General features: G+C 38.3%; 2 protein-coding genes across 8 annotated transcripts in view; both read left to right on the top strand.

Moving 5' to 3' along the window:
• The window catches only part of BCAS2 (BCAS2 pre-mRNA processing factor), a 203,184-nt gene that overhangs the window by 32,620 nt on the left and 148,660 nt on the right, over window positions 1-21,904 (top strand). The gene's annotated exons all lie outside the window — the stretch shown is intronic.
• TRIM33 (tripartite motif containing 33) overlaps window positions 1-21,904 on the top strand; it is a 53,571-nt gene that overhangs the window by 17,405 nt on the left and 14,262 nt on the right. For 2 of the 7 annotated variants that reach the window (XM_081194666.1, XM_081194669.1), the window contains exons 2-12: window positions 2,896-3,014; window positions 3,147-3,294; window positions 4,971-5,103; window positions 8,029-8,145; window positions 9,070-9,184; window positions 12,334-12,480; window positions 15,209-15,326; window positions 16,848-17,027; window positions 19,525-19,772; window positions 19,977-20,144; window positions 20,725-20,925. In XM_081194666.1, the coding sequence (XP_081050792.1) occupies window positions 2,896-3,014; window positions 3,147-3,294; window positions 4,971-5,103; window positions 8,029-8,145; window positions 9,070-9,184; window positions 12,334-12,480; window positions 15,209-15,326; window positions 16,848-17,027; window positions 19,525-19,772; window positions 19,977-20,144; window positions 20,725-20,925 (1,694 nt within the window). The remainder of the gene's footprint in view (window positions 1-2,895; window positions 3,015-3,146; window positions 3,295-4,970; window positions 5,104-8,028; window positions 8,146-9,069; window positions 9,185-12,333; window positions 12,481-15,208; window positions 15,327-16,847; window positions 17,028-19,524; window positions 19,773-19,976; window positions 20,145-20,724; window positions 20,926-21,904) is intronic. The other 5 variants (XM_081194671.1, XM_081194672.1, XM_081194667.1 and 2 more) reach the window with 4 other exon arrangements.

Below are 21,904 nucleotides of genomic sequence, written 5' to 3' on the forward strand. Positions count from 1 at the left end.
TTTTACAAAATAAATTAACAGTGCATAATTCCTGGAATTTGTATCTATAATAATATGTGGTAATGGCTCATAGACGACTTTTTAAAGGGATTTGACCGATACATGGAGCATAGGCCTGGTGGGTCTAAGGAACCTCCATGTTCAATTATGAAATGCCACTGAACAGTTGCTGGGGAGCAAAGGTGTGGGAGGTATATTTTGTTTATGTCCTGCTTGTGAGCTTTGTGAAGCTATCAGTTTGGTTGCTGTAGGAAGCATCATATTGGTATAATAGATAGGGCTTCTTTCATGTTCTTCAGCTGGGAAAAATCTAGCAGTGTGCTGTGGCTGCGCCCCATTTCTTACATCACTTCCTGGTTTTCCCTACCTAAGTACACACAGATAAGATTGTACAAAAATAAGCAAATATTCAGACTGGTACTAAATCTGTTCTATGTATTTGACCGATACATGGAGCATAGGCTTTCCATTTTTATTTTTATTTTGGCCTGGTGAGTTTTTTTAAAAAATGTAACTTGAAAGCTTGCCTGTTTCTATGCCAGCAAAAAGTTTGTCCAATTAAAAAAAGGTTGCTTTACCAGTTTTATAGTATTGGCTGGTACCACATAATTATTTGTATTTAATTGTTCCATTTATAGCTTAGCTTTTATCCAACAATGCTCTTGATATTTCTTCAATTTTATGTGTTTGCTGTAGGTTTTTTAACAATTGGAAGATTAATTACACAAAATGTTTTTGAGTTGTCACTTGGCTCCTCTCACCTCCTTGTGATCTTCCACAGGGGTTAATTATGGAAATAGTTTTGTTTTTTAGATGCACAATTAATGTATCAACCTAACTTCAACCTTTAATACTTTGATGATAAAGAAACCAGCTCAACTCCTTAAAAACAGCTCTAATTTTGAAATTGGAGAAGACTGTATCCTCAAGATAGGCAGCAACATTTGGCTAGGAGAGGACTGTTGGAAAACTTACTATATTCCATGCTAAATGCACCACAATTCTTCTACCTCCCTTTGGCCACTAAGATCCTTTGGCTGTCAAGAAAGTAGCACAGGAAATCATAGAATGATAGAATGTCGAAATGGAAGGACCCACGAGGGTCATCTGGTCTAACCCCCCTGCAATGCAGCCTGGCATTCAGAGATTTCCACATGGCCGCAGTTGAACCCGCACTTGTCACAAAACACGATTTGTGCCTGGGGAATTTTGAACACTGATGAGAAAACCTCTTCAGATTTAAGCTCTGCCCAGAATGTGTTTGCATAAGGCAGAACAGTATCTGTTGGCACATATCCATTTTGAAAATGTAGAGTCCTTGTTTAGGGACTGTTTTACTTGTATTCTCAAACATTATTGAAAATGGAGCAGAAGAAAGCTCAAACTAATAGCATATTATTAATAATACAAACATTCATTAAATGTCAGACTTCTGTTGTTTCATATTTAAATCCTACTAATGAGTACTGTGAACTATTACGGTCTTTCATCAAAAGGCACATCAGCATATATTTGATTGTGATTGCTATTTTAGTAATGTGACATAGATCTGGTTCTTGTATCATAGTAAGCCAGATAATGATTTACTGTGAAAATGTGAACCTGCTAGCTCCTAGAAAGATGCATTTTGATCTTCCTCAAAGGCAGCCTTTTGCAGCCTTCTGAGGCCCAGAAAGGTGCTGGACATATTGAGACAAGTATTTCCTCAGAGGTGATGAGCTGTTCTTGTACATAGAACTTTTCACTTAATGGCTTAGCTGTTGGCTTCTGGGGAGATTGCAGCCACTTTGTTGCTCCCTGTCTCAGCGCAGCATGGCACCTAAGCCTAGGTTTGGCTTTGCATGTCATCCAAATTTGAGATTATGGTTAAGATCTCTCCTGCTTACTCATAACCAGTAGCCAAGGTTTTTCCTATGGTTACAGGTCATAGTTCGCAAGGAGATACCTTGATTATGGGTTCATGTGGCACTGCTGTGCAGAGCTAAAATGCACAGAGAGGAGCAAAGTGCCTGCGATATTGTCCCCAGGAGCTATCATGTTCATACATTCATGCCAAGCCATGGTTCGACTTCACAGTACATGTGAATGAGACTATAGACTTCGACACAGTTCTCATGTCATATTAAACTAAAGTTAAGCACACACTTTGATTTAACATGACTGTGCATGATGTTCAGTGTGCTGAAAAGTTCTTACTCCATTCCTTGTTGGTCTTGCTGCATCATGAGTGAAACAAGCCAGATTTGGGCTTATCCTGTTGTCTGAACCTGGGCTCATAGTTTGCTTCCCACCAAGCAAGCTGCAAACATCAACCAGTATTTGTTCATGCCTTACTGTTTTGTTTTGAGGAAACAATGGGATAAATCCATATTAAGTTAGTTGTACTTGGCTTCCACTGATTTAAGTGTAACTTAAATCAGGGCCTACTGAAATCAAAGTTACTACGTAATTTTAATTTCATTCAACTTGGTCTGGATCCAACCCTCTAAGTGGAAAGGATCAAAAACAGCTTGGAAGAGTTGTTCATAAAATGCCACCAACCTGTATTTGTTGTGCTGCTAATTATTTAGTTTCATAAATTGCAATATCCCTGAGAACTGATGAAGTATGGCGTAATAAAAACCAACTGTTCTGAAACTTTATGGAGCACTGTTAGTGTGTTAGCTCCCAGGTTATCGATATAGTTAAAAATAAATAAATGTTGTGCCTTACAGGAATTTGAAATATTTTGTGAAACACATTATCTTATTTGGAGCTGATGCATTGTCCTTGGACATATTATGCTTAATAGGTTTGGAAGAAGATTCTGTATTTTAATTACAAATATTATGATGATTTTTAAAATCAAGTTATGGCAATCCAGTAAAGTGTAAGAAGTACCCTTTTTTGTTGCAGTTGGTGTGATCAGGTGTCCAATCTGTCGCCAGGAATGCAGGCAAATAGATTTGGTAGATAACTACTTTGTCAAAGACACATCTGAAGCACCCAGCAGCTCCGATGAGAAATCAGAACAGGTATGACTTCTACTCTTTTCTCCTTGCAATGTGATTTGAGTTTTGTCTTGTGTAAGAAAATATTTTGGTAATTTTTGGATTGACGTGTCAAAGCTTCAGCATTTGAAAATATTCCCCTCCCCCGGCTTTTAGGTGTGCACCAGCTGTGAAGATAATTCTAGTGCTGTTGGTTTCTGTGTGGAATGTGGAGAATGGCTGTGCAAAACCTGCATAGAAGCTCATCAACGAGTTAAATTTACTAAGGATCATATGATTAGAAAGAAAGAAGATGTCTCTTCAGGTGAAATTTCAGTTTCTAACTTAATACATGACTGTCAAGAATAGCTCTGACTCTATAGATAGCTTAGGATACTGAAAATCCATGTAATTTTTGTGTTTTGGAACAGAGAGAGGCTGTTGAATTGTGACTTCATTGGAAAGCAAATAACACAAAATACTTAATTTCATACACGGCTAAGTCCTTTTCAATTGGGCTGTTGAAAAGGACTTAGCCGTGTATGAAATTAAGTATTTTGTGTTATTTGCTGTTATTTGCTATTGTGTTATTTGCTGTTGTTATGTAGCCCATGGTACAGTTCTGACACCCTTGCTGCTAAGTTCAATACCTGGCTACCTACTGCTGTCCATTTTCTGATGCTAGGGCCATGGTTTCCCATTGGAAAACTAAACAATTCTTGGATATTTCTGAAGTACAATAACGGTCCAGTCATTAATAAAAAACATTTAAACATTGGCAGTAAACTTTCACAAAAAGTCTGTTTCCTTAATGTAATTTGGCAGTATCAGTAAAATATACGAAGACAAGTAATTTCTGGCAGTTTATTAGTCAGAAGACAGATTGTTGTAGGTGGGTTAGTGGATACACCCTATTAGTTTTGTCCCTGCTATTGCAATCTTAGACCAACTCACAACGTGCAATGCTTGTGTTTAACCATTTATAAGTGATGAAGACTTACCTGGGTCGTTTATGCTTGCTTGCATATTATTCCTCTTCCATTACCGAAGCTAAGCTGAAGTATATGTAACTGAACGGAATCCATACTCTTCCAATTTACACTTGCCTCCTTCTCCTCTCTTCTCCCTCTTCTAACATTTCCTCCAGCAGAGACAGTGTGTCAAATATTTGATTACATGTTCCACAGGGCAGAGGCCTACTTTTTATGCCGCTTTATAGTGGCATATAAATTAATAAATATAAGAGTGTTTTAAGATGAAAGTAAGAAAAGTAACATTATTATGTTTATTTGGATCTGGAAATGGAAATGGGTGGTTTTGACTAAGGCAGTTTCAATGAACTGTAGGAAGTGGAAGGCAGTTTGTTGAAGGCTGAGAAAAGAGTTGGTTGGAGTAGCTGGAGACACAAGGTAGTTGGAGCAAGTGAGATTATCTCAGAGGTTAGAGATAAATAATTGTAGGAAAATAGGGCAGTAGTTAGTGAGGCAGGATAGTTTTAATTAGCGGGATAACGGAGATGTGGTTCCACCATCTTAATACCTTTCTCTGGTTGAGATCTAGGCCACAAACATTCACCAAAAGCAACACCCCCTTTAATGTCTTGCAAGGCAACTGCCAAAGGTGGGTGTTAATGCTGCTGGATTCTTCCCTTAATGCAGGACCTAAATGAAACTGGGAAGGGATTTTGTGCTGAAGGCAGAAGTTCAACAAAAGTAACACAGTGTTTGGTTCTTTTTTGGAGGGGAGGGGTATTTGCTGAGAAAGGAGTGAATAGCCAAAATAGATGGGAAGTGGAACATAGCACTTTCCCAATCCAAAGAAACTGAAAGACAGAAATGGTGGGCCCTGATACTGTTCCTAGTCAGCAGTCTGTGCCTCTGCATGGGGATCTCTTCCATGGCATTAACTCTCCTTGAGCTCTGGACGCTCTTCTGCCAGTTTCAGTCTGTAGACTGACTTAATCTTTACATTAAAATTCAAAAATTCTCTTTTTTAACACAGAGGCTGTTGGAGCATCTGGTCAGCGTCATGTTTTCTGTCCTGTGCACAAACAAGAACAGCTAAAACTTTTCTGTGAAACTTGTGACAGACTGACATGCAGAGACTGCCAGTTACTGGAACACAAAGAACATAGGTATGGCTCTTCTTCTATTCCTATGCTGTTTCTTCACACAGCAGATGCATTTAAAGTAGTGTACAGTCCTCAAGTATTACTGCTATATAATGTGTGAACTTTGTGTCTGTAGCAGATAGATTTGGCCTGGTGGTGCTTTGGGCTCTTAATTCCAGTACTGATTCTAAGTGGCAATAGAGCAGTCATCAGATTAAAGAAATCTTAATCACATGAATTTTAGTTGATAATTTAAATTACACATTTGTACATGAATAAAGCAATATTTTTGTGGGGAAACATATCTTGATTTTACATGATGTGTGCAGCAAGTACCATCTTAGAAGAGGCATTTCCTCCAGTGTGAGGTAGAGAAGGGAAAGTGTGTTCAAAAGGAGGGCATCAGCACCTGCCATTTTTGTAAGTACATCTGTTAAAAATAATTGACATTTTCGATGTATTGCCCAGTTAATCAGCAACTGCTTTTTAACTGATCAATTTTAGAAATAGATTATTTTATACAAAAATTTCTCTCCCACTTTTTCCTTATAAAAGGAAATGCTCAGAGCGACTGACGAAAGCCTGATTCACATGTCATATTAAATCATAGTTAAACAAAATGGTATTTTAGTCTGAATAAGTAGTGTGCTGGTGCATGTGGTCCAAGGTCCCCACTTGTGCCGCTGCCTTGCTGGGGACAAAACAAGCTTCTTGTTGTAGCTCAAGCTTTGTTTCTCTCCAAACAAACTATGAGCAAAGGTTTGTTTTTGGCTTACTTCTCATATTTGGTTTGGAGAGGAACAATGAAAAGCCAGGCTATGGCTTGTTTCCTCTCTGGTGTGGCAGCATCACAGTGGGGAGGAGTGAATTGGGAACTAGAATTTTTTGAGTAGCGTGGACCACATTAAACTATGCTGCTCCTTCACTTAAACCATAGTTCATTTAACTGTGATTTAATGTGATGTGTAAACAAGGCCAGAGTATGAAAAGGAACAAAAAATTAACGGTTCGTGAACTGATGTATGCAATTAGATGCTAATATTTTAATAGAATTGGCACTGATGATGCTGACACTTTAACAAGGATTAGGCTATTATTGCATGAGTTCATTCCGTAGATTGATGCAACACTGAATGTTAATTCTTTCAAAATCACAGAGTTTATGAAAGAAATCTGATGCAGCAAATGGCTACCTCTGGTCAAATATAAATGTAGGCATCATTTAAGCAAAAATACCTGTCTTAGCTTCCATGATTAGTACTTTGAAGAATGCATCTGCAACATTTCCGCTTCTATAGCATTATTGCAGCTTAATGAAAACACTTATCGTTTTCCAGCTGAATACATTGAATTGGTTTGTAAGATCGCCCTGCTGAACTTTAAACTGGTGACTTCTTAGAGGTATAGGAAGCTGTGCATAAGGGGGAAAAAATCAGTGTAGTAGTGCCTGCCTCTGTATGCTAGGATATTTGTGTTCAGTCTGTTATCTTGGCACCTTCTAGGGCATACTTCTAAGGTAACTTCCTTATTTAAATATTTTAGTTCTTCAGGGAAATTCTCATTATGTTGTTTCTGGAGCATGAAATTCTTGAGGTTTAGATTGGTCAGAGATTTTTAGAATAACATGCTATTTCAGAAACTTTGACAATATTAATTTGACATTAATTATTAGCAGTATATGGATAGTCGATTGGGCTTTTTTTTTGCTAACCAGTTGGCTGGGTCTGGTTTACTAAAATAAAGATGGCAAGCTCACAGTATTATTCTTGCCTTATAGATGGAGCACTACAATTGCTTAGATTCATATGTAATACAGATTGCAATCTGGGCAAGTACAGTACAAATTTCAGAAACATGAACCCTGGTAATAAAATGAGACAGCAGATATAATTATCCCCCCATTCACAGACTTATGTTCATGAATAATATTTTCTGGCATCTGCAGCAGAGAAGGATAGAAAAATTTGACGTGCAAACTTCTGCAAAAGTTTGACCATTTCATTGTGATTCCATATATTTGATTATTATTTAATACTCTTAAGCTGCTTTTCCAGGGTTGAGCTCAGAGCTTTTTATTCTAATAAAGTATTGGAATAACCTATACATAAGTGGTTCATAATATTTTTAAAAAACAGTAAAATATCAGTGAAGCAAAAACAAACCATTCAATGAACGGACAATTCAGCATGAACACATAACTCAACCTTCCTGATAAAATATTTGTGCAGAATGCAAATGATTTTTCACAAAATCACAACATATATTCTTAGATTTCTAGAAACACTGGATTTTGTTTTGAGAATTGAAACAGACTAATAGCTGTTGCTTGGGACGCGGGTGGCGCTGTGGGTAAAACCTCAGCACCTAGGGCTTGCCGATCGCATGGTCGGCGGTTCGAATCCCTGCGGCGGGGGTGAGCTCCCGTCTTTCGGTCCCAGCTCCTGCCCACCTAGCAGTTCGAAAGCACCCCTAAGTGCAAGTAGATAAATAGGTACCGCTTTATAGCGGGAAGGTAAACGGCGTTTCCGTGTGCTGCGCTGGTGCTGGCTTGCCAGAGCAGCTTCGTCACGCTGGCCACGTGACCCGGAAGTGTCTCCGGACAGCGCTGGCCCCCAGCTTCTTAAGTGAGATGGGCGCACAACCCTAGAGTCGGACACGACTGGCCCGTACGGGCAGGGGTACCTTTACCTTTAAGAGGTGTTGCTAATGGCAATTGAGATCATTCTGTTTGCAGGGGGTTGTACTATATGACCCTTCCAACTCTACAATTCTATGATTCTTTGTACAACGGAAATCCCCATTTGCAAACCTGTCTTTTAAGCATTCCTTACCAATGGTATTAATGCAGCTGCCACTTTTCACGTTAGCAAGCTTATATTTCAATCCAGTGTTTCCTCTTACTGCAGTGCTCCTGTTAGATAATTGCATGTTGTCTTTTGCTTCGGAAAGGTACCAGTTTTTGGAAGAAGCGTTTCAGAATCAAAAGGGTGCTATTGAGAATCTATTAGCCAAACTCCTTGAAAAGAAGAATTATGTTAACTTTGCAGCTACTCAGGTGCAAAATAGGTAGGTGATTATTATTATTTCTATAATAATGCTTATACGGTATTGTTTTTCCTTCAGATGGGCTAGTTTATACGATTACTAAAATGCTAGCCTCTGAAGATGGAAGTAGAACAGCTATTCAGCCTGATCCAGCAAACAGAATCCACATGTACAAATAGATTTCTGCAAATGTTATCTGTTGTACCAGATTCACAAGTGCTTGTTCAATGAAGAACAGTGTGCCCATGCACTTTGCAGCTTTGGCAGGGAGAGCCTTCCTCACTAACAAGCTAGAACATCCAGGCAACCTCCCTGGCTTTTTGCGGCTAAAGATGGAGAGTATGTGCATACCAGATGTGCAGTTACTGCAGCACTGCAGTGTGTTTCATTACTCTGGGATCTCAATTGATGAAGAGTAGGTTAGAAATAGGAGTTAATAATGCCCCAGGGAGCACAACACATCAATATGACACCAGTGGCACAATAGGCCGGTGCTTATAGGAGGTCAAATAACTACCTGCTTCAGACAGAGAGGTGAACATTAAATTGAAATAACAGGTTGCCCCTTTTATTAATTAATTAATTAATTAATTAATTAATTAAGTAATTAATTATTAAGTTTCTCTGTGCTAAGTTAGTCCCCCAAAAAGCAAAGAAAGCAGTAGAATAAACATTTCATAACACATGAAACATAAATATCTAACAAACATAGAAGGATATTTTAATGTTGATGGAAGTTGTTGTCCCATATTGTAAAACAAAATTACTTTTAAGATTTTCCTCTTAAGAATGAATGGAAAATATGGTTGGACTGTTGTACTGAAGTTGAACATACTTCATATAAATCTGTATCTATTTATATAATATGTTGAATTTTTGCTTGAGGGGAAAAAAGGTTAAAGATGTTGCAATGCTACTGCCTGACAGCACATTTCTCTCTTTCAGGATAAAAGAAGTAAATGAAACTAACAAACGAGTAGAACAGGAAATCAAAGTGGCTATTTTTACCCTCATTAATGAAATCAATAAAAAAGGAAAAGCTCTCCTACAACAGCTTGAGGTACAACTAAATGCATAATAAATAAATAAAAATATTTAGCATGAATCCTGCTGTGATCTTTGCACGTATATGGCTTCTTCTGTCTTGAATAACCCAGTGGTTGGTTTTGTCCATTATGAAATTCTTGGCGCATTTCACACGCAATGCTACCAAGCATGATTACATTCAAATTTTGAATATCTCTGGTTAGTTTAAATTACGCAGCAAGCAAGCCAAGAGTCAAACTGTGGCTTATGATCCTGGCTTGTTAACAGACTGTAGTTTAACCTAACCAGATTTCCCCCCAGTTTGCACACAATGGGGAAATCTAGTTAATTGCGTTCATGGCTATGCTGGAGGAAAGTGGGGAGCATGTGTGCCTGAGGCTTGCTGATGCTTGTTCATGTAGTCCTAAACTACGGCTTAGCTAAGTGCAGAAAGGGCCATTGAGTTCCTTTCTCAATATGCCTGCCTAAAACCAACATGGATTGTAAATATTCATGACAGTTCAGTAAGGCACAAATTGCAGAGCCACTCGGTTACATGACTTTAAGTGTGCTGCTTTCCGTGTGATGTCTTATAAAAATCTTCTTACCCTTTGTTGAATGCATCATTTTAAAATTTGAAATCTCTCATTGATACTTGTCCTACCCTTCAGATTTGTGTGATCGCATCCATACCATACATTTAAAGCACTCTTAAGCCACTTAAACAATCATGGCTTCCTTCAAAGAATTCTTGGAACTTTAGTTAAGAGTGCTTGTAGCTCTGTGAGGGGTCTCCTAATGGCTCACAGCATCCTTGGGAAAGTACAGTTTGCAGAATTCTTTTAGTGGCACTAATTGAATCTGTAGTTAACAGTTAAAATTCTTCTGACTTGGATGCAGATTATTATTTTTTCAGTGGATGACAAATTAGTAGTCATCTACATTGCAGCTTTGTGTCTCATTACAATATTGGGTTGTTCATTGCCAAGTCCCCTGTCATAGGTTGAAAGGGTGTTGGTGATGTGGGTTGCTCAGAACATTTTGAATCGGACATAATCAGTCTGGATGAGATTTTACGTGTTTGGCTTTTATATTTCATAAAGAAAATGTTTTTAAAATGCTGATCTTATATGTGGTACCAATATCTCAAAATGGTTTCCATAGCCAGATGTAGTTCAGTGGAAATATTGAATAGGAAAATAATTCACAAAATGCACAATGTGGTATAATTTTTATGGTCAAATTATTGTTATGGGAATACTTGTAATTTTTAAAAAATGCAATAGCCTAATAGAATACCCTTCTCCTTGTTAAATTTTAAGGAGAAAGACTAAGACACTGAAAGGCACTATTAACAGTGCAGTCCTATACATGTCTTTTCAGAAGTAGTTTCCATTGAGTTCAGTGGGGCTTACTCCCAGGTAAGTGGGCATAGGATTGCAGTCTAATTTTAGTACACCCAAAGGTACTGTGCTCCTAAAAAAAAGTTAATTGCAATTTAGAAATGGCACAGTTTGAATGGTATTCTATCCAGTCATTATGCTACTAATTAATTCTTATGAACAAATGAAATTTTAGAACTAGATGATTCTTTACAGGAAAATAAAAATAGTAAAATTTTTTTTTTTTGTAAAAATGTGACCTATAACTGTGATGTTGCTTTTGTAGAGTTCTTTGAAACTTCACAGGACTTTCAGTGTTTCAAAATTATGATAAATCATATTCATATTCCATGTCTTCCTTTGTGATGCCCAGAGGTATAGATTGCCCCACTTTTTGCTTTAATTTTGATAAAATTACTGCGATGCCTGAAAGCAAGGCTATTAAATCCCTAAGCTCTGTGGTAACAAGCACCAAATGGGATGGGATGGGGGATGTTTATTGCTGGTGCTATATTTATTTGATAGGTTAAGTAGGTGATGACTGCTTGAACCAAACTCGGTCAAAATGTAGATATAAAGCTAGCTTTAACTACTTGCATCAAATTAGCACTTTTTGAAGAAATAAATCATAATGCAAAATTATGGAGCAGTTACAATCCTATTGTATGTTTTTCCCTTTTTTGTGAACTGCCTTGAGCATCTTTTAGGTGGATAATGTATAAAATAATAAAATTGTATATATGGAATGTAGCCAACATTGTGTGAGTAGAAGGCAGGCTCACATAGTGGATCTTTTCTTTCTGCCCTCTGTATCATCCCATCTGTATCATCCCACCACCACCCCAAAACAAACAACTGCTCTGGAGGGCTGGGGATCACTACCAGACATCACGGGGCTCTGTTGTCCAGTGCTACAGTGGTAGGAAGAATTGCCCATAATCGGGCAGAACAGGATTTTCCCCTCTTCTCCTCTGAGGCCCCATCAATCCACCAAACCAAAGGGTCCCCCAACCTCTGGAGCAGATTTTGGAAGCATGCAAAGGGCAATGGGGAGCAGAGATAAAGGGAAAGGGCGAGGTAATAATAACAATAACAATAATAATAATAATAGTAATAATTTATTTGTGCAACTGGAATCTCAATCTGCTCATGCACAAACATCACTGGATACAACCCAGCATTTATATTTTAAAATAATCTAAAATAAACGACACTTTTCAGCATTATAGGAAGGAAATACTTCTGAAATAGTTGCACGCAGTTTAACTAACACTAATGATTACAATCATGGTTACTGGGAAACTGAGGAAGTCATGTCTAAAATAAATCCATCTGTGAGACTGAAGTGTGCAGTCATAATTAAACTGAATAAAAATTGATGGTATTGCCAATGACTAAATATCATTTATTACAATTATATCCAATTTTCTTCTTTTTGAGTTCTGACAAAGTCTCCCACCCAACCACTTACTTAGCTTCAGCAAGTTTTCAGCAGTGTACATTTTCAGATCATGTCCATGCCAACATGATAATTGTAATTTTAAAAAACAATTAACAGAATCCAATGAATTGTTTTTGTTCTGCCCAGTGATCTGTCAGCACTCAGTGCCAGTATGGCACAAAGTTATTCTACAAATAAAAGTCCACTCTCAAAATGTTGGATTTTACCCACTATTTGTTATAGCCACACTTCTGATTTATGTCTGTACTAAGTATCCACACATTGCATAGATAGATGTTTTAATTATTGCATTTGGTATTATTTTTTAAAAATGGATATGTGTGTACTGTTTCTATTCAGACTGTAACAAAGGAGAGACAGATGAAGCTAATACAGCAGCAGAACGATATCAGTGGTCTGTCACAGCAGGTGAAACATGTGATGAACTTTACTAATTGGGCCATTGCAAGTGGCAGCAGCACTGCATTACTCTATAGCAAGCGACTGGTAAGGAAAGCTTTGAATTCCAGTATAGCATAGATTATACTCTTATTCTTGCATTGAAACAAAGAATATTGCATCACGGGGACCCATTTTTTTCTTACTCTCAAAGCTTTCAGGTAAGTACAGCTAATGCCACTTTGCTAATATTTGTACAAGTGTTTCCAGTCCACATTTTATTCCAAACTTGATATTTAAATTACTGTAAAATTTGGAAGTTTGTTTGTTTGGGAAGCCAGCTAGCCCTGACACATGCTGCATTTTGATTAGGTAAATGTAACACTGCAATACATAGCATTGACAATTATGTAGGTCTTTCTAGCAGGTGCTCAATGGTTTTTTACCTGTTCCTGTATCTATACAGGAGTTGATGTCAGGCCAGATAGTTTCTGGTGGTTACCTAGGCTTCATGATGGTCAGCTGAGGGGCAATTTGTTGGCTTCTTTGCAAAGTTCATGGAGTTAGATGTTGTTTGAAACAATCAGTTTCACTTGTATAGACAGTCACTGAACCTTTAGTGCCTTGTAGCCATATGTAATTTACTCAGTACCAGTGAAGTGAGTCTGAAAAGGACTCCACCATAACCATTGATGGTGTGTTGGTAAGGCAGCTATAGCAACAACTTGCCTCCCCAAAAGCCTATGGGAGAATGCAATGCTAACAACCAATACCAAGAGGAAGGTCTACCGGGCTCGTGTGTTGAGCACACTGCATTATGGAAGTGAGTCGTAAGCAACTTACACCTGTCAGGAGCGACACCTCAATGCCTTATGTAAGCCCTGTGTCAGGAAGATTTTGGGCATCACACTGTAGGACAGAGTCTCAAACAAATATGTGCTCTTCCAAACCCACATTCCCACCATGGCCACACTTCTGTCTCAGCAACGTCTACTGCGGCTTGGTCACGTCCACACAATGGAAGATGGCCAGATCCCCAAAGATGTGCTTTATAGGGAGCTGATTTTAGGCACCAGGCCTGTTGGCAGACCAACTCTGTGTTACAAAGATGTCTGCAAATGTGACATGAAGGCTGGCAACATTAACCATGCCATGTGGTAATCCCTTGCAGATGACCGCATTGCCTGAAGGCAGTCAGGTCATGTATCCATAGTAGTGACCAGAGGAGAAATGACCGCTAGGAGAAGCACAGAAGAATAAATGCCATGGTGCTTCTGTAACAGTGAAACCAGACACCTTTATCTGTTCTACCTGCAGTAAAACATGTTTCTCCCATATTAGTCTCTACAGCCACAAGAGGCACTTTAACTCTCCAATGGTTTGACTTTACCCACCCAATGACTCACTCTTCCATTGTCTCTTCAGACAGACAGATGCCAACAGTTTTAACAGTTATATACCATCCAATGAACAACTTCATTTGGGTAGTTAAGTTAAAAACCATAACAGCAATCACCAAGAATTCTAAAAGAGTAAAACTTTTCCCAAGGAAATTTTTCCATTCCCCCTCTCTAGCTCTAGTTACTTGTAAAAGCAAAACAAAACACCAGGATAAAGTAAAACCCCAAAACAGAAATTTCAGTTGATGAAGTTGTCACTTGATTTGCTTCAAGTCAAAACCAGTTGTTTTAATGATGGACTGCAAATCAGAACTAAAACCCTGATTGCATAAAACTATATCTGAATGTGTTTTATTTGATTAAGTTTTACCTTCCATATTGGACTACATTTGGCAACTGGCTTAAATGTTTAGCACATTTATATAGCATGGAAAATTAATACAGTATTTCTAAAAGTTGTGTTTACATGATAATTCAGATGCCAGTTGAAGTGGGCCATCAAAATTTTACTTGCATCACTGCTTACCACCTTGGATCAATATCAGCAGCTGCTGTGAACTGATCCTGCTCAATTCTCAATAATTCCTGTGTCTGTTTCAGTGAAAGGCAGGAAGCACGTTTTTCCATTAGAATTTTGGTACTGGAATTTGGCATTTAGCTTGCCGGAAGTGCTGCTAGAAGATAAGGGGAACAAATTAGGGGGAATTTACTATAATTTTTGAGTGTTGGTATGGCTCTCTCAGTTTGTAATTCCAAAGTGATAAAAGTCTAGCACCTTGCTCAGGGTGTATGTCTTTCACATTGAATGACTTGAGCTTTGGATGACACCTTAATCATTGAAGCAAATTAGAATTTAAAACCAATTCCGGGGTTTTGACTTAGAATAGAACTTTTCCCATGTCAAATATACATTGTTTGCTTTCTACTCATATGGAAAAATTAAAGTCTTGTTCTATATTTTGTGTATGTTTTCTGTGTTATCATTTGAACATTGGTACAACTAAAGTCAGGCATGTATAAAAATACAAGTTATCACTTATGAACTCTGGCTGGTATCAGACTAAGCTATTCCTAAAGTAGATCCATTGAAATCAGTGGGTTTCAGTGAGTAAGTATTTTCATTCCACTGGGTATACTCTGAATGTGGCTTAGTCCTGTGCCACCATCTATTTGCTTAAAATCTACCTTCTTGTATTTTAGAAGTAATGCACTCCAGTAGTAATTCTCTTGCGACCTCATGTTTGTATCCTGCAATTCTTCTAAGCGACTGAAAATAAGGGTTAGCTTATTTATATGAGATAGGTTAGGATAAGAGATGGCAGCTTGCTCAAAGCCACACACAGTTGTTGACAATTTGCATTTTGTTTTGTCGACTTCTTTTTGTTGACTCTCCGCACAATGTCATCACTAATCTGAGAGTGTTTGTCTTCTCACAGATCACGTTCCAGCTGCGACATATTTTAAAAGCACGATGTGATCCTGTCCCAGCTGCTAATGGAGCAATACGCTTCCATTGTGATCCCACATTCTGGGCAAAGAATGTAGTCAACTTAGGTGAGAGGGTGTTCCATTTTTCTGAAAGCTGAATTCAATGTGCAAAAATTCTTAATATGATGAGTAGCATGAACTAGATAGAATTTTCTGTAGACTACCACTAAAATTGGTGGTAGTGTCTTGGATCCATTCATACCAGGAAGCTTTTTTTCACTGTATAATTGTATAAAATTATCTGACTTTAAGCAGACATTAAGCCAAACTCCCCTTGTTTGGCAAGTCCTCTCCTGTGCACATGATGAACTGTCATCTGTTTGCTTATATGGGGTTGGATCCGAGCCAAAGCTTTATAACATATGCAGCCGCTACCCAGATGCTTCTCTCAAACTATGCTTCTGCTTTGCATGCAACTCCCTGTCACTAGAATAGTTCTCTCTACAGTCTGGATGCATCGTTATTCACTTGGAAATTGATATGCCTTAATAGGTAGTGCTGCACTGCTGTTAATCATTGAATACGGCGGTGTTAGGCTACTTCAGATGCTTCTCCAGATTTTAGCTTTAATAGTCTTCTAAGAAAGCACTGTGACAAGAGAGGTGGAGTGATGAGCAGGCACCACAGAAGGGAGGGTCGGGTCATGACAGTGGTGATGACGGAGGAGTGGAGAGTGTCTCCTGAACTACATGCAAGATTGCTCTGTATAGATCAGTACTATGTTGGTCATTCCCTTCTATTCCTCTCTGGTAATAAAGGACATTGGAAAATGTCAGTCTACAATTGGTGTGCTTCCTTGAAGGGGAAAGCAATTGAGGGTCAGATCTGGTAGCTCATATTCCGGTGTTGAAAGAAGACTTGTTTGTTCCAAACTTCTTAGTATGTTAGGCTGCAACTCAGTTGCCGTATTTCTGTAAACAAAGAAGTAGAAAACAATAGGAAGACATGGAAAACTCAGTCTAGTATTTGTCCTGTAGACTTAGTAATATGAATAATATTTATACCAGCTAAACAGGGCTGAAAAATTCCCAGAACTTTTAGCAGCACATTTTAGATATTCTAAGAGTAAATTGGGCACCAGATTCCAACTGGTCCCAAAATACTTTTGCATGGTATCGGCAGGACATTTTGGCTTTAAAGACTTATTAACCTTCCTTATAGCGACAGATTAGAATGAGTGAAAACAAGATTCTTTCAGTGATGCAATGACTGAGCAAGGTGCATGCGTTCTTTGGCATGGCAAAGCTCTAGTATCAAGTGAGAGACAGCTTCACAGGAGGGAAATCTATACCTTCATGCATGGCTCTCCATCTTTTGGCATATATAGAAGGAGAAAGGGCAATAGCAGGCAAAATCCCATTTAGATCCATGTTTGTGTATTAAAATCCCTTCCTTCATGTGTTAGACTTATATACCTCCCCATAGTAACTACAAGTAATATAAAAGAACAGAGAACGTTGATGAGAGAATTTGTTGGTTGGATAATTAAGAGCCAGTATAGTATACTGAGCAAAATAGATTAGAGCCTCGTAGGTGTGTACAAAGGCTTACATGTCCATACCAGGTTTTTCCCGTGTTCTTCTCCAGCAGCAACTCCTCTTACTCTGTTGGAGGACACTTTCGAGGTTCCTCAAGCTTCAGGGCAGCTTGTTGGGCACTGTGAGGGGATGCTTCTGGAAAGGGGGAGGTATCGGAACCCCCCACTACATGTGCAGAGCTCATCATGTGGCCCTTTGGATTGGGGCTATACATTGGGAACTGAAAAAGGTATTGGAAATGAAGTCTTGGAAACTACATTAAAAAAAAATATTTTCAGAGGAATCCTAGAGGGAGCAGAAAGTTAAAATAAATCAATAAATCTTGTCTTTAATTTACTGAAGAATGAACAGTGATGAGGACGGCCTTTGACAAATGCATATGACTAGAACAAATCTCTAGAATCAATGCAAGGATAATTCTGAAACCAGGGAAAACCATGGGTGTCATTGTCAAGTTCCTAAATAAACTGTTGAGAGAGGGGTCTCCCATTGTGGTTAATGGTACTGGAGTGCAAGCACTGACTTGGCTCCAGTAACACCGAAGAAAAGATTTCTAAGTTATAATTAATTTTAGACCTCCATTCAATAAATGGTGTGTGGTCTTGCATAAAACAGATTGTCACCCTTCCGGGAAGTTGTATTTGTTTTAGAATTACTAAAGTTGAGTCGAAGTTGTGATGCAATAAAAAGTATTTTGATTAAGAATTATGGTTCATGTAAGAAATAACCAGGTACACCAATCATTGCAACTTACAGTAGAATAGCTTCAAGGAACTTACTAGTTTTATAATTCAGATGATCAAGAAAAGGACAGACTGGCAGAACTGGGCAAAAGAAAACAGATCTTGCTTGTTTAAAAATGCAGAGGGGTAGTTACACATTTATCAGACAATTCACATTAATTTGCAGAAAGTTTCTTGAGCAACTAATAAATGCAAAACTTTTAGCTACAATGGAGAATTGAGATGCTTGTCTTCTGCTTTGGTGACACAAATTCAGTTCATTATAAGTATTTTAAGATGCATTAATCTGGATTTCTGTAAAACCAGCTTAGAGACTGTCCAAGAGACAAGTGTCTGTTGGACATGTGCAAGCGACTCTATATGCACGCTAGGACGTCCTATAACTCTTGCTGCTTCAGCTGTGTCAGAGGTCTGTGGTTTGAAAAATTGTACTGTAAAAGACATTAGTATGTGCTCAGAAGCTTCCCATATAGTCTTTTGAACCTGGGGCACAGTACTTAAAATGTAAAAATGGGGATGGGGAACCTATAGCCTTCTAGGTGTTCTACAACTCCTATCATTCCTGAACTTGACCATGCTGGCTGAGGCTGGTGAGAGGGAGTCCCAACAACATCTGGAGGATCACAGTCTCCCCATACTTGTGTTAAAGTTGTGAATCACTCAAATTCCTGTTTGAAGGATGAAACAGAAAAATCATATTGCTAAACAGCGTGGTCTTATTTACAAATAACTTTCAAGCATCTTTGCAAGCATCTTTCACTGCTCAACTTAATCTTTGATAGCAAGGACATAGCTGGCTGTTGTGTAGTTCTGAATTAAGGGACACTGCAGTATTTCAGCTCAGTATCACTGCACAAGACAAGGGGTGGAATTAAACCTTGCACTCTTCTGATTGTTCCGTCTTCTGAAGCATTTCAGCAATCTCCTCCTTCCCCTCCGCACAATGTTCTGGGGGTTCTCCCAGTTCTTCAGAGTGGAATTGGAGAAGGTGGCAGGGAGGTGAGGGGAAAGCCCTGTTGCACTACTGAGAGCCCTTATGCTGACTTCTCCTAGCATGCCGGCTTAGTTGAATCAGAAAGATAATTTGTTTAATGTGATTATAATTGAAAGACTCTTACATGTAAAGAAACACAAGGCCCCTATTATCCTATAATGATTATAAATGTTCTGAGGTTTTGTTTTACACTTACAGCATTAACAGAAAACAGTAAATTATCTTACTTTTTTATAAAAAACCCCCACATAAAATACAGCATGGCTATAAAATTAAAAAATAAGTTTAAATGATCCAAATAAAGCCAGCAAAAACCAGAACAATGTTCTAATGGTCCCAAGGCACCTAAACATGTTTCTAAAAATGAAAAGACTGAGGGAAGGATTTTTACCTGGCATCAAAAAAACTACAGCCTGGGAGCTAGGCAATTGTCTATGGGGAGGATATTCCATAACCCGGACACCACTTGCAAAAGGCCTCTGGTGTAAAAATTACAGAGCTATATTTGTATGATTTTCTGTCTTCATCTTTTAGTCTCTTAAGTATTAAATGTGTTTCCTTTAAAAATCTCTAGAATGCTTAAAGTTACAATATATAATTTGCATATTATGCACAAGCAATAATTACTCTGTATTTAGGTCTTTTTCCTTCTAACGCTTTGGAAATGAGTTCATAAAATATTGAATGCTTATTGATGACACAAAATTACTTTGTTGCAAAAATGTGTTGCATGACGTTGATTGTGATGTATCTTTATGCATGAAACTAAGGTAAGATATGGGTACATCACAACCAATATCTTATTTAAAGCCAATAAGGAAGTGCAAATAATTACCAGTCTCTGAATATATTGATTAAAAGTACATTTATTTTTAACTTTTTAGCTGCTGTGAAGCTAGGGTGTACATAGTGTAAAACCTCTAGACTGTTAACATTTAGCTTAAAATTAATAACTTTGTGATTGACGAATTCTCTCTCCTGTTGTTTAGGTAATATTGTTATTGAAAACAAACCAACCCAAGGTTATACTCCTAATGTAGTAGTGGGACAAGTTCCTCCGGGAACAAACCACATCAGCAAACCTCCACCGCAAATTAATCTTGCACAGCTTCGGCTCCAGCATATGCAACAGCAGGTGTACGCACAACAAAAACACCAGCAGTTACAACAGATGAGGATGGGGCAGCCTGCAGGGCAGATTCCTCGCCAGGCAGGCCCACAGATGCTGCAGCAACAGGCAAGTTTCAGATGATCTAAATTAAGACACTCATTGTAGACACTAAAGTGCACCTTTGGCACTTTGAGTTCTACCTTATTCCACAAAGTTTAAGGTAGGATTTACAGCGCTGTCTTGTAAAGCACAAAGATGCATCTTCATTTACTTCACTTGGCAAAGAGGACTGCTTTTATCTCATTTTTTAAAATACATAATGTTTTGTAGCCTCCGAGGTTGATAAGTATGCAGACCATGCAGAGGGGAATGAATTGCGGTGCTTTCCAAGCCCACCAGATGAGAATGGCTCAGAACACTGCTCGTCTCCCAGGGATACCGCGCCACAACGGGCCCCAGTACATGATGCAGCCACACTTACAAAGACAAGTATATGCTGTGTGCACATTTTGTTTCCCATCTTTGATTCTGGACTTTTGATTCAGCTCACCTTCTATGTATATATATCAGCTGTGAAACCTCTTTGAAAGGGACATCTACTTCCATGTTGCTGGCTGTTTAAAGAGCCGCATAATAGGAATCTTGTAAAAATTTGGATATTACTAGCCACATGCAGAGTATTTAAGCTAATGGAGCATCTAATGAAATGCACTTGCAGCCATATTTTACCTTTCACAACTTTATTGCCTTTTGGCTGGATAACCAGCATGTTAATATGGGAATAATTTGTTACGTTCTCCGATTGAGGGGGAGTAGAAAGCTTGCAAAAAGGTTTTAAAAAGAGGAGAAAAAGTTTATGCTTAAAATTTCTATGGAACCTTCTGACCTATAAAAAAGTGAATAAAATGCAAAATGTTTTAGAAGGTTTAAAACAATTATCAGCAATGGGAAACTCATGGAGAGAATTGCAGGAAAGCAACAAGCTTTGAAAATTTCCAGTTTTGCATAGGAAAGAGTTTGCTCCTTATCATAACAATATTTTCTCTCTCTTGCTTCCCCCTCTCCTTTGTCTTGGCAGCATTCAAACCCAGGACATGCAGGTCCCTTCCCAGTTGTTTCAGTGCACAATAATACTATCAACCCAACAAGCCCTACAACAGCCACCATGGCCAATGCGAACCGTGGTCCAACAAGCCCATCTGTAGCAGCAATAGAGCTTATTCCATCAGTAACCAACCCAGAAAATCTGCCTTCCTTGCCAGATATTCCTCCTATACAGGTTAGCAAGCTATATGAAATCAGTTGAAAGCTAATAATATGACATCAGAATTTCTAGATACTAATTGTGTGTTTGATGTCAACACTTAAAAAACTGTATTGAAAAGGTACATTTGACTTGGGTCATCGTCTCATAAACTGACCAGAACCGTCTTGTTTTTCTAATCAGCTGTGAAACTCACTGGACAAATCACTGTGTCTCCTCCTAATCTGCTTCACTCTTTCATTTCATTTTACACCATTTAGTATCAGTATTCTTATTTAGAATCTTTTTTTGCTGGGGGGCAGCATTTACGATTTTTGGAACCTGTGTCTGAATTTATTCTGCACTGAAACTAAAATGCAGGAAATGTTTTCAGTTCAGCTGTGTGTCTTCTAAGGTAGGGATTCCTAACTCATGGGCCACATGGCTCCCTCAAGATGTTTTTGTGTTCTCCCTTGTCATTTAATGAATCAACACCCCCCATATGCTTCTGTGGGTCCTCCACAATGATGCCACAAGGTTTTTTGTTCCCAGCCCACAAGCACATACACAAGGCTTTCCAAATGTGTCCATTAAAAGTGGGTTTTTAACTTCTAAAACACTTGTACTATCATGTCAAAATGTGTGTTTTATTTGGGGGTTTCACTTAATTACTTTTGTAACTCCCTCACAACCTCCCTAAACTGTGTCCTTACAAAAAGGCCACACAATCTTTTTCATTTGGGCCTTGCCCACTTTTACATGACATTCCCGTAGTGTTGATTATTGAGGGGTCAGTGCTACCCTTGGACCTTACTTGAAGGAAAAGCCCTACTACAAAATAAATTTATTCTTGTTTAAAACTAGATCAGGTATCCTAAACTATTTTTGCCTGATCAGCTTTAAAAAAATATGATATATTTTCCATTCTTCTAGTGGCAACCCTCTTAGTAATATTGAAAGCATATGGTTTCTCCCTGTCTATGTTTATTGTCCTATATTTGAATAAGATAGTTAA

Source organism: Podarcis bocagei, assembly GCF_964188305.1.
Source record: "Podarcis bocagei genome assembly, chromosome: 5".
In the NCBI taxonomy this organism is placed as follows: Eukaryota; Metazoa; Chordata; class Lepidosauria; order Squamata; family Lacertidae; genus Podarcis; species Podarcis bocagei.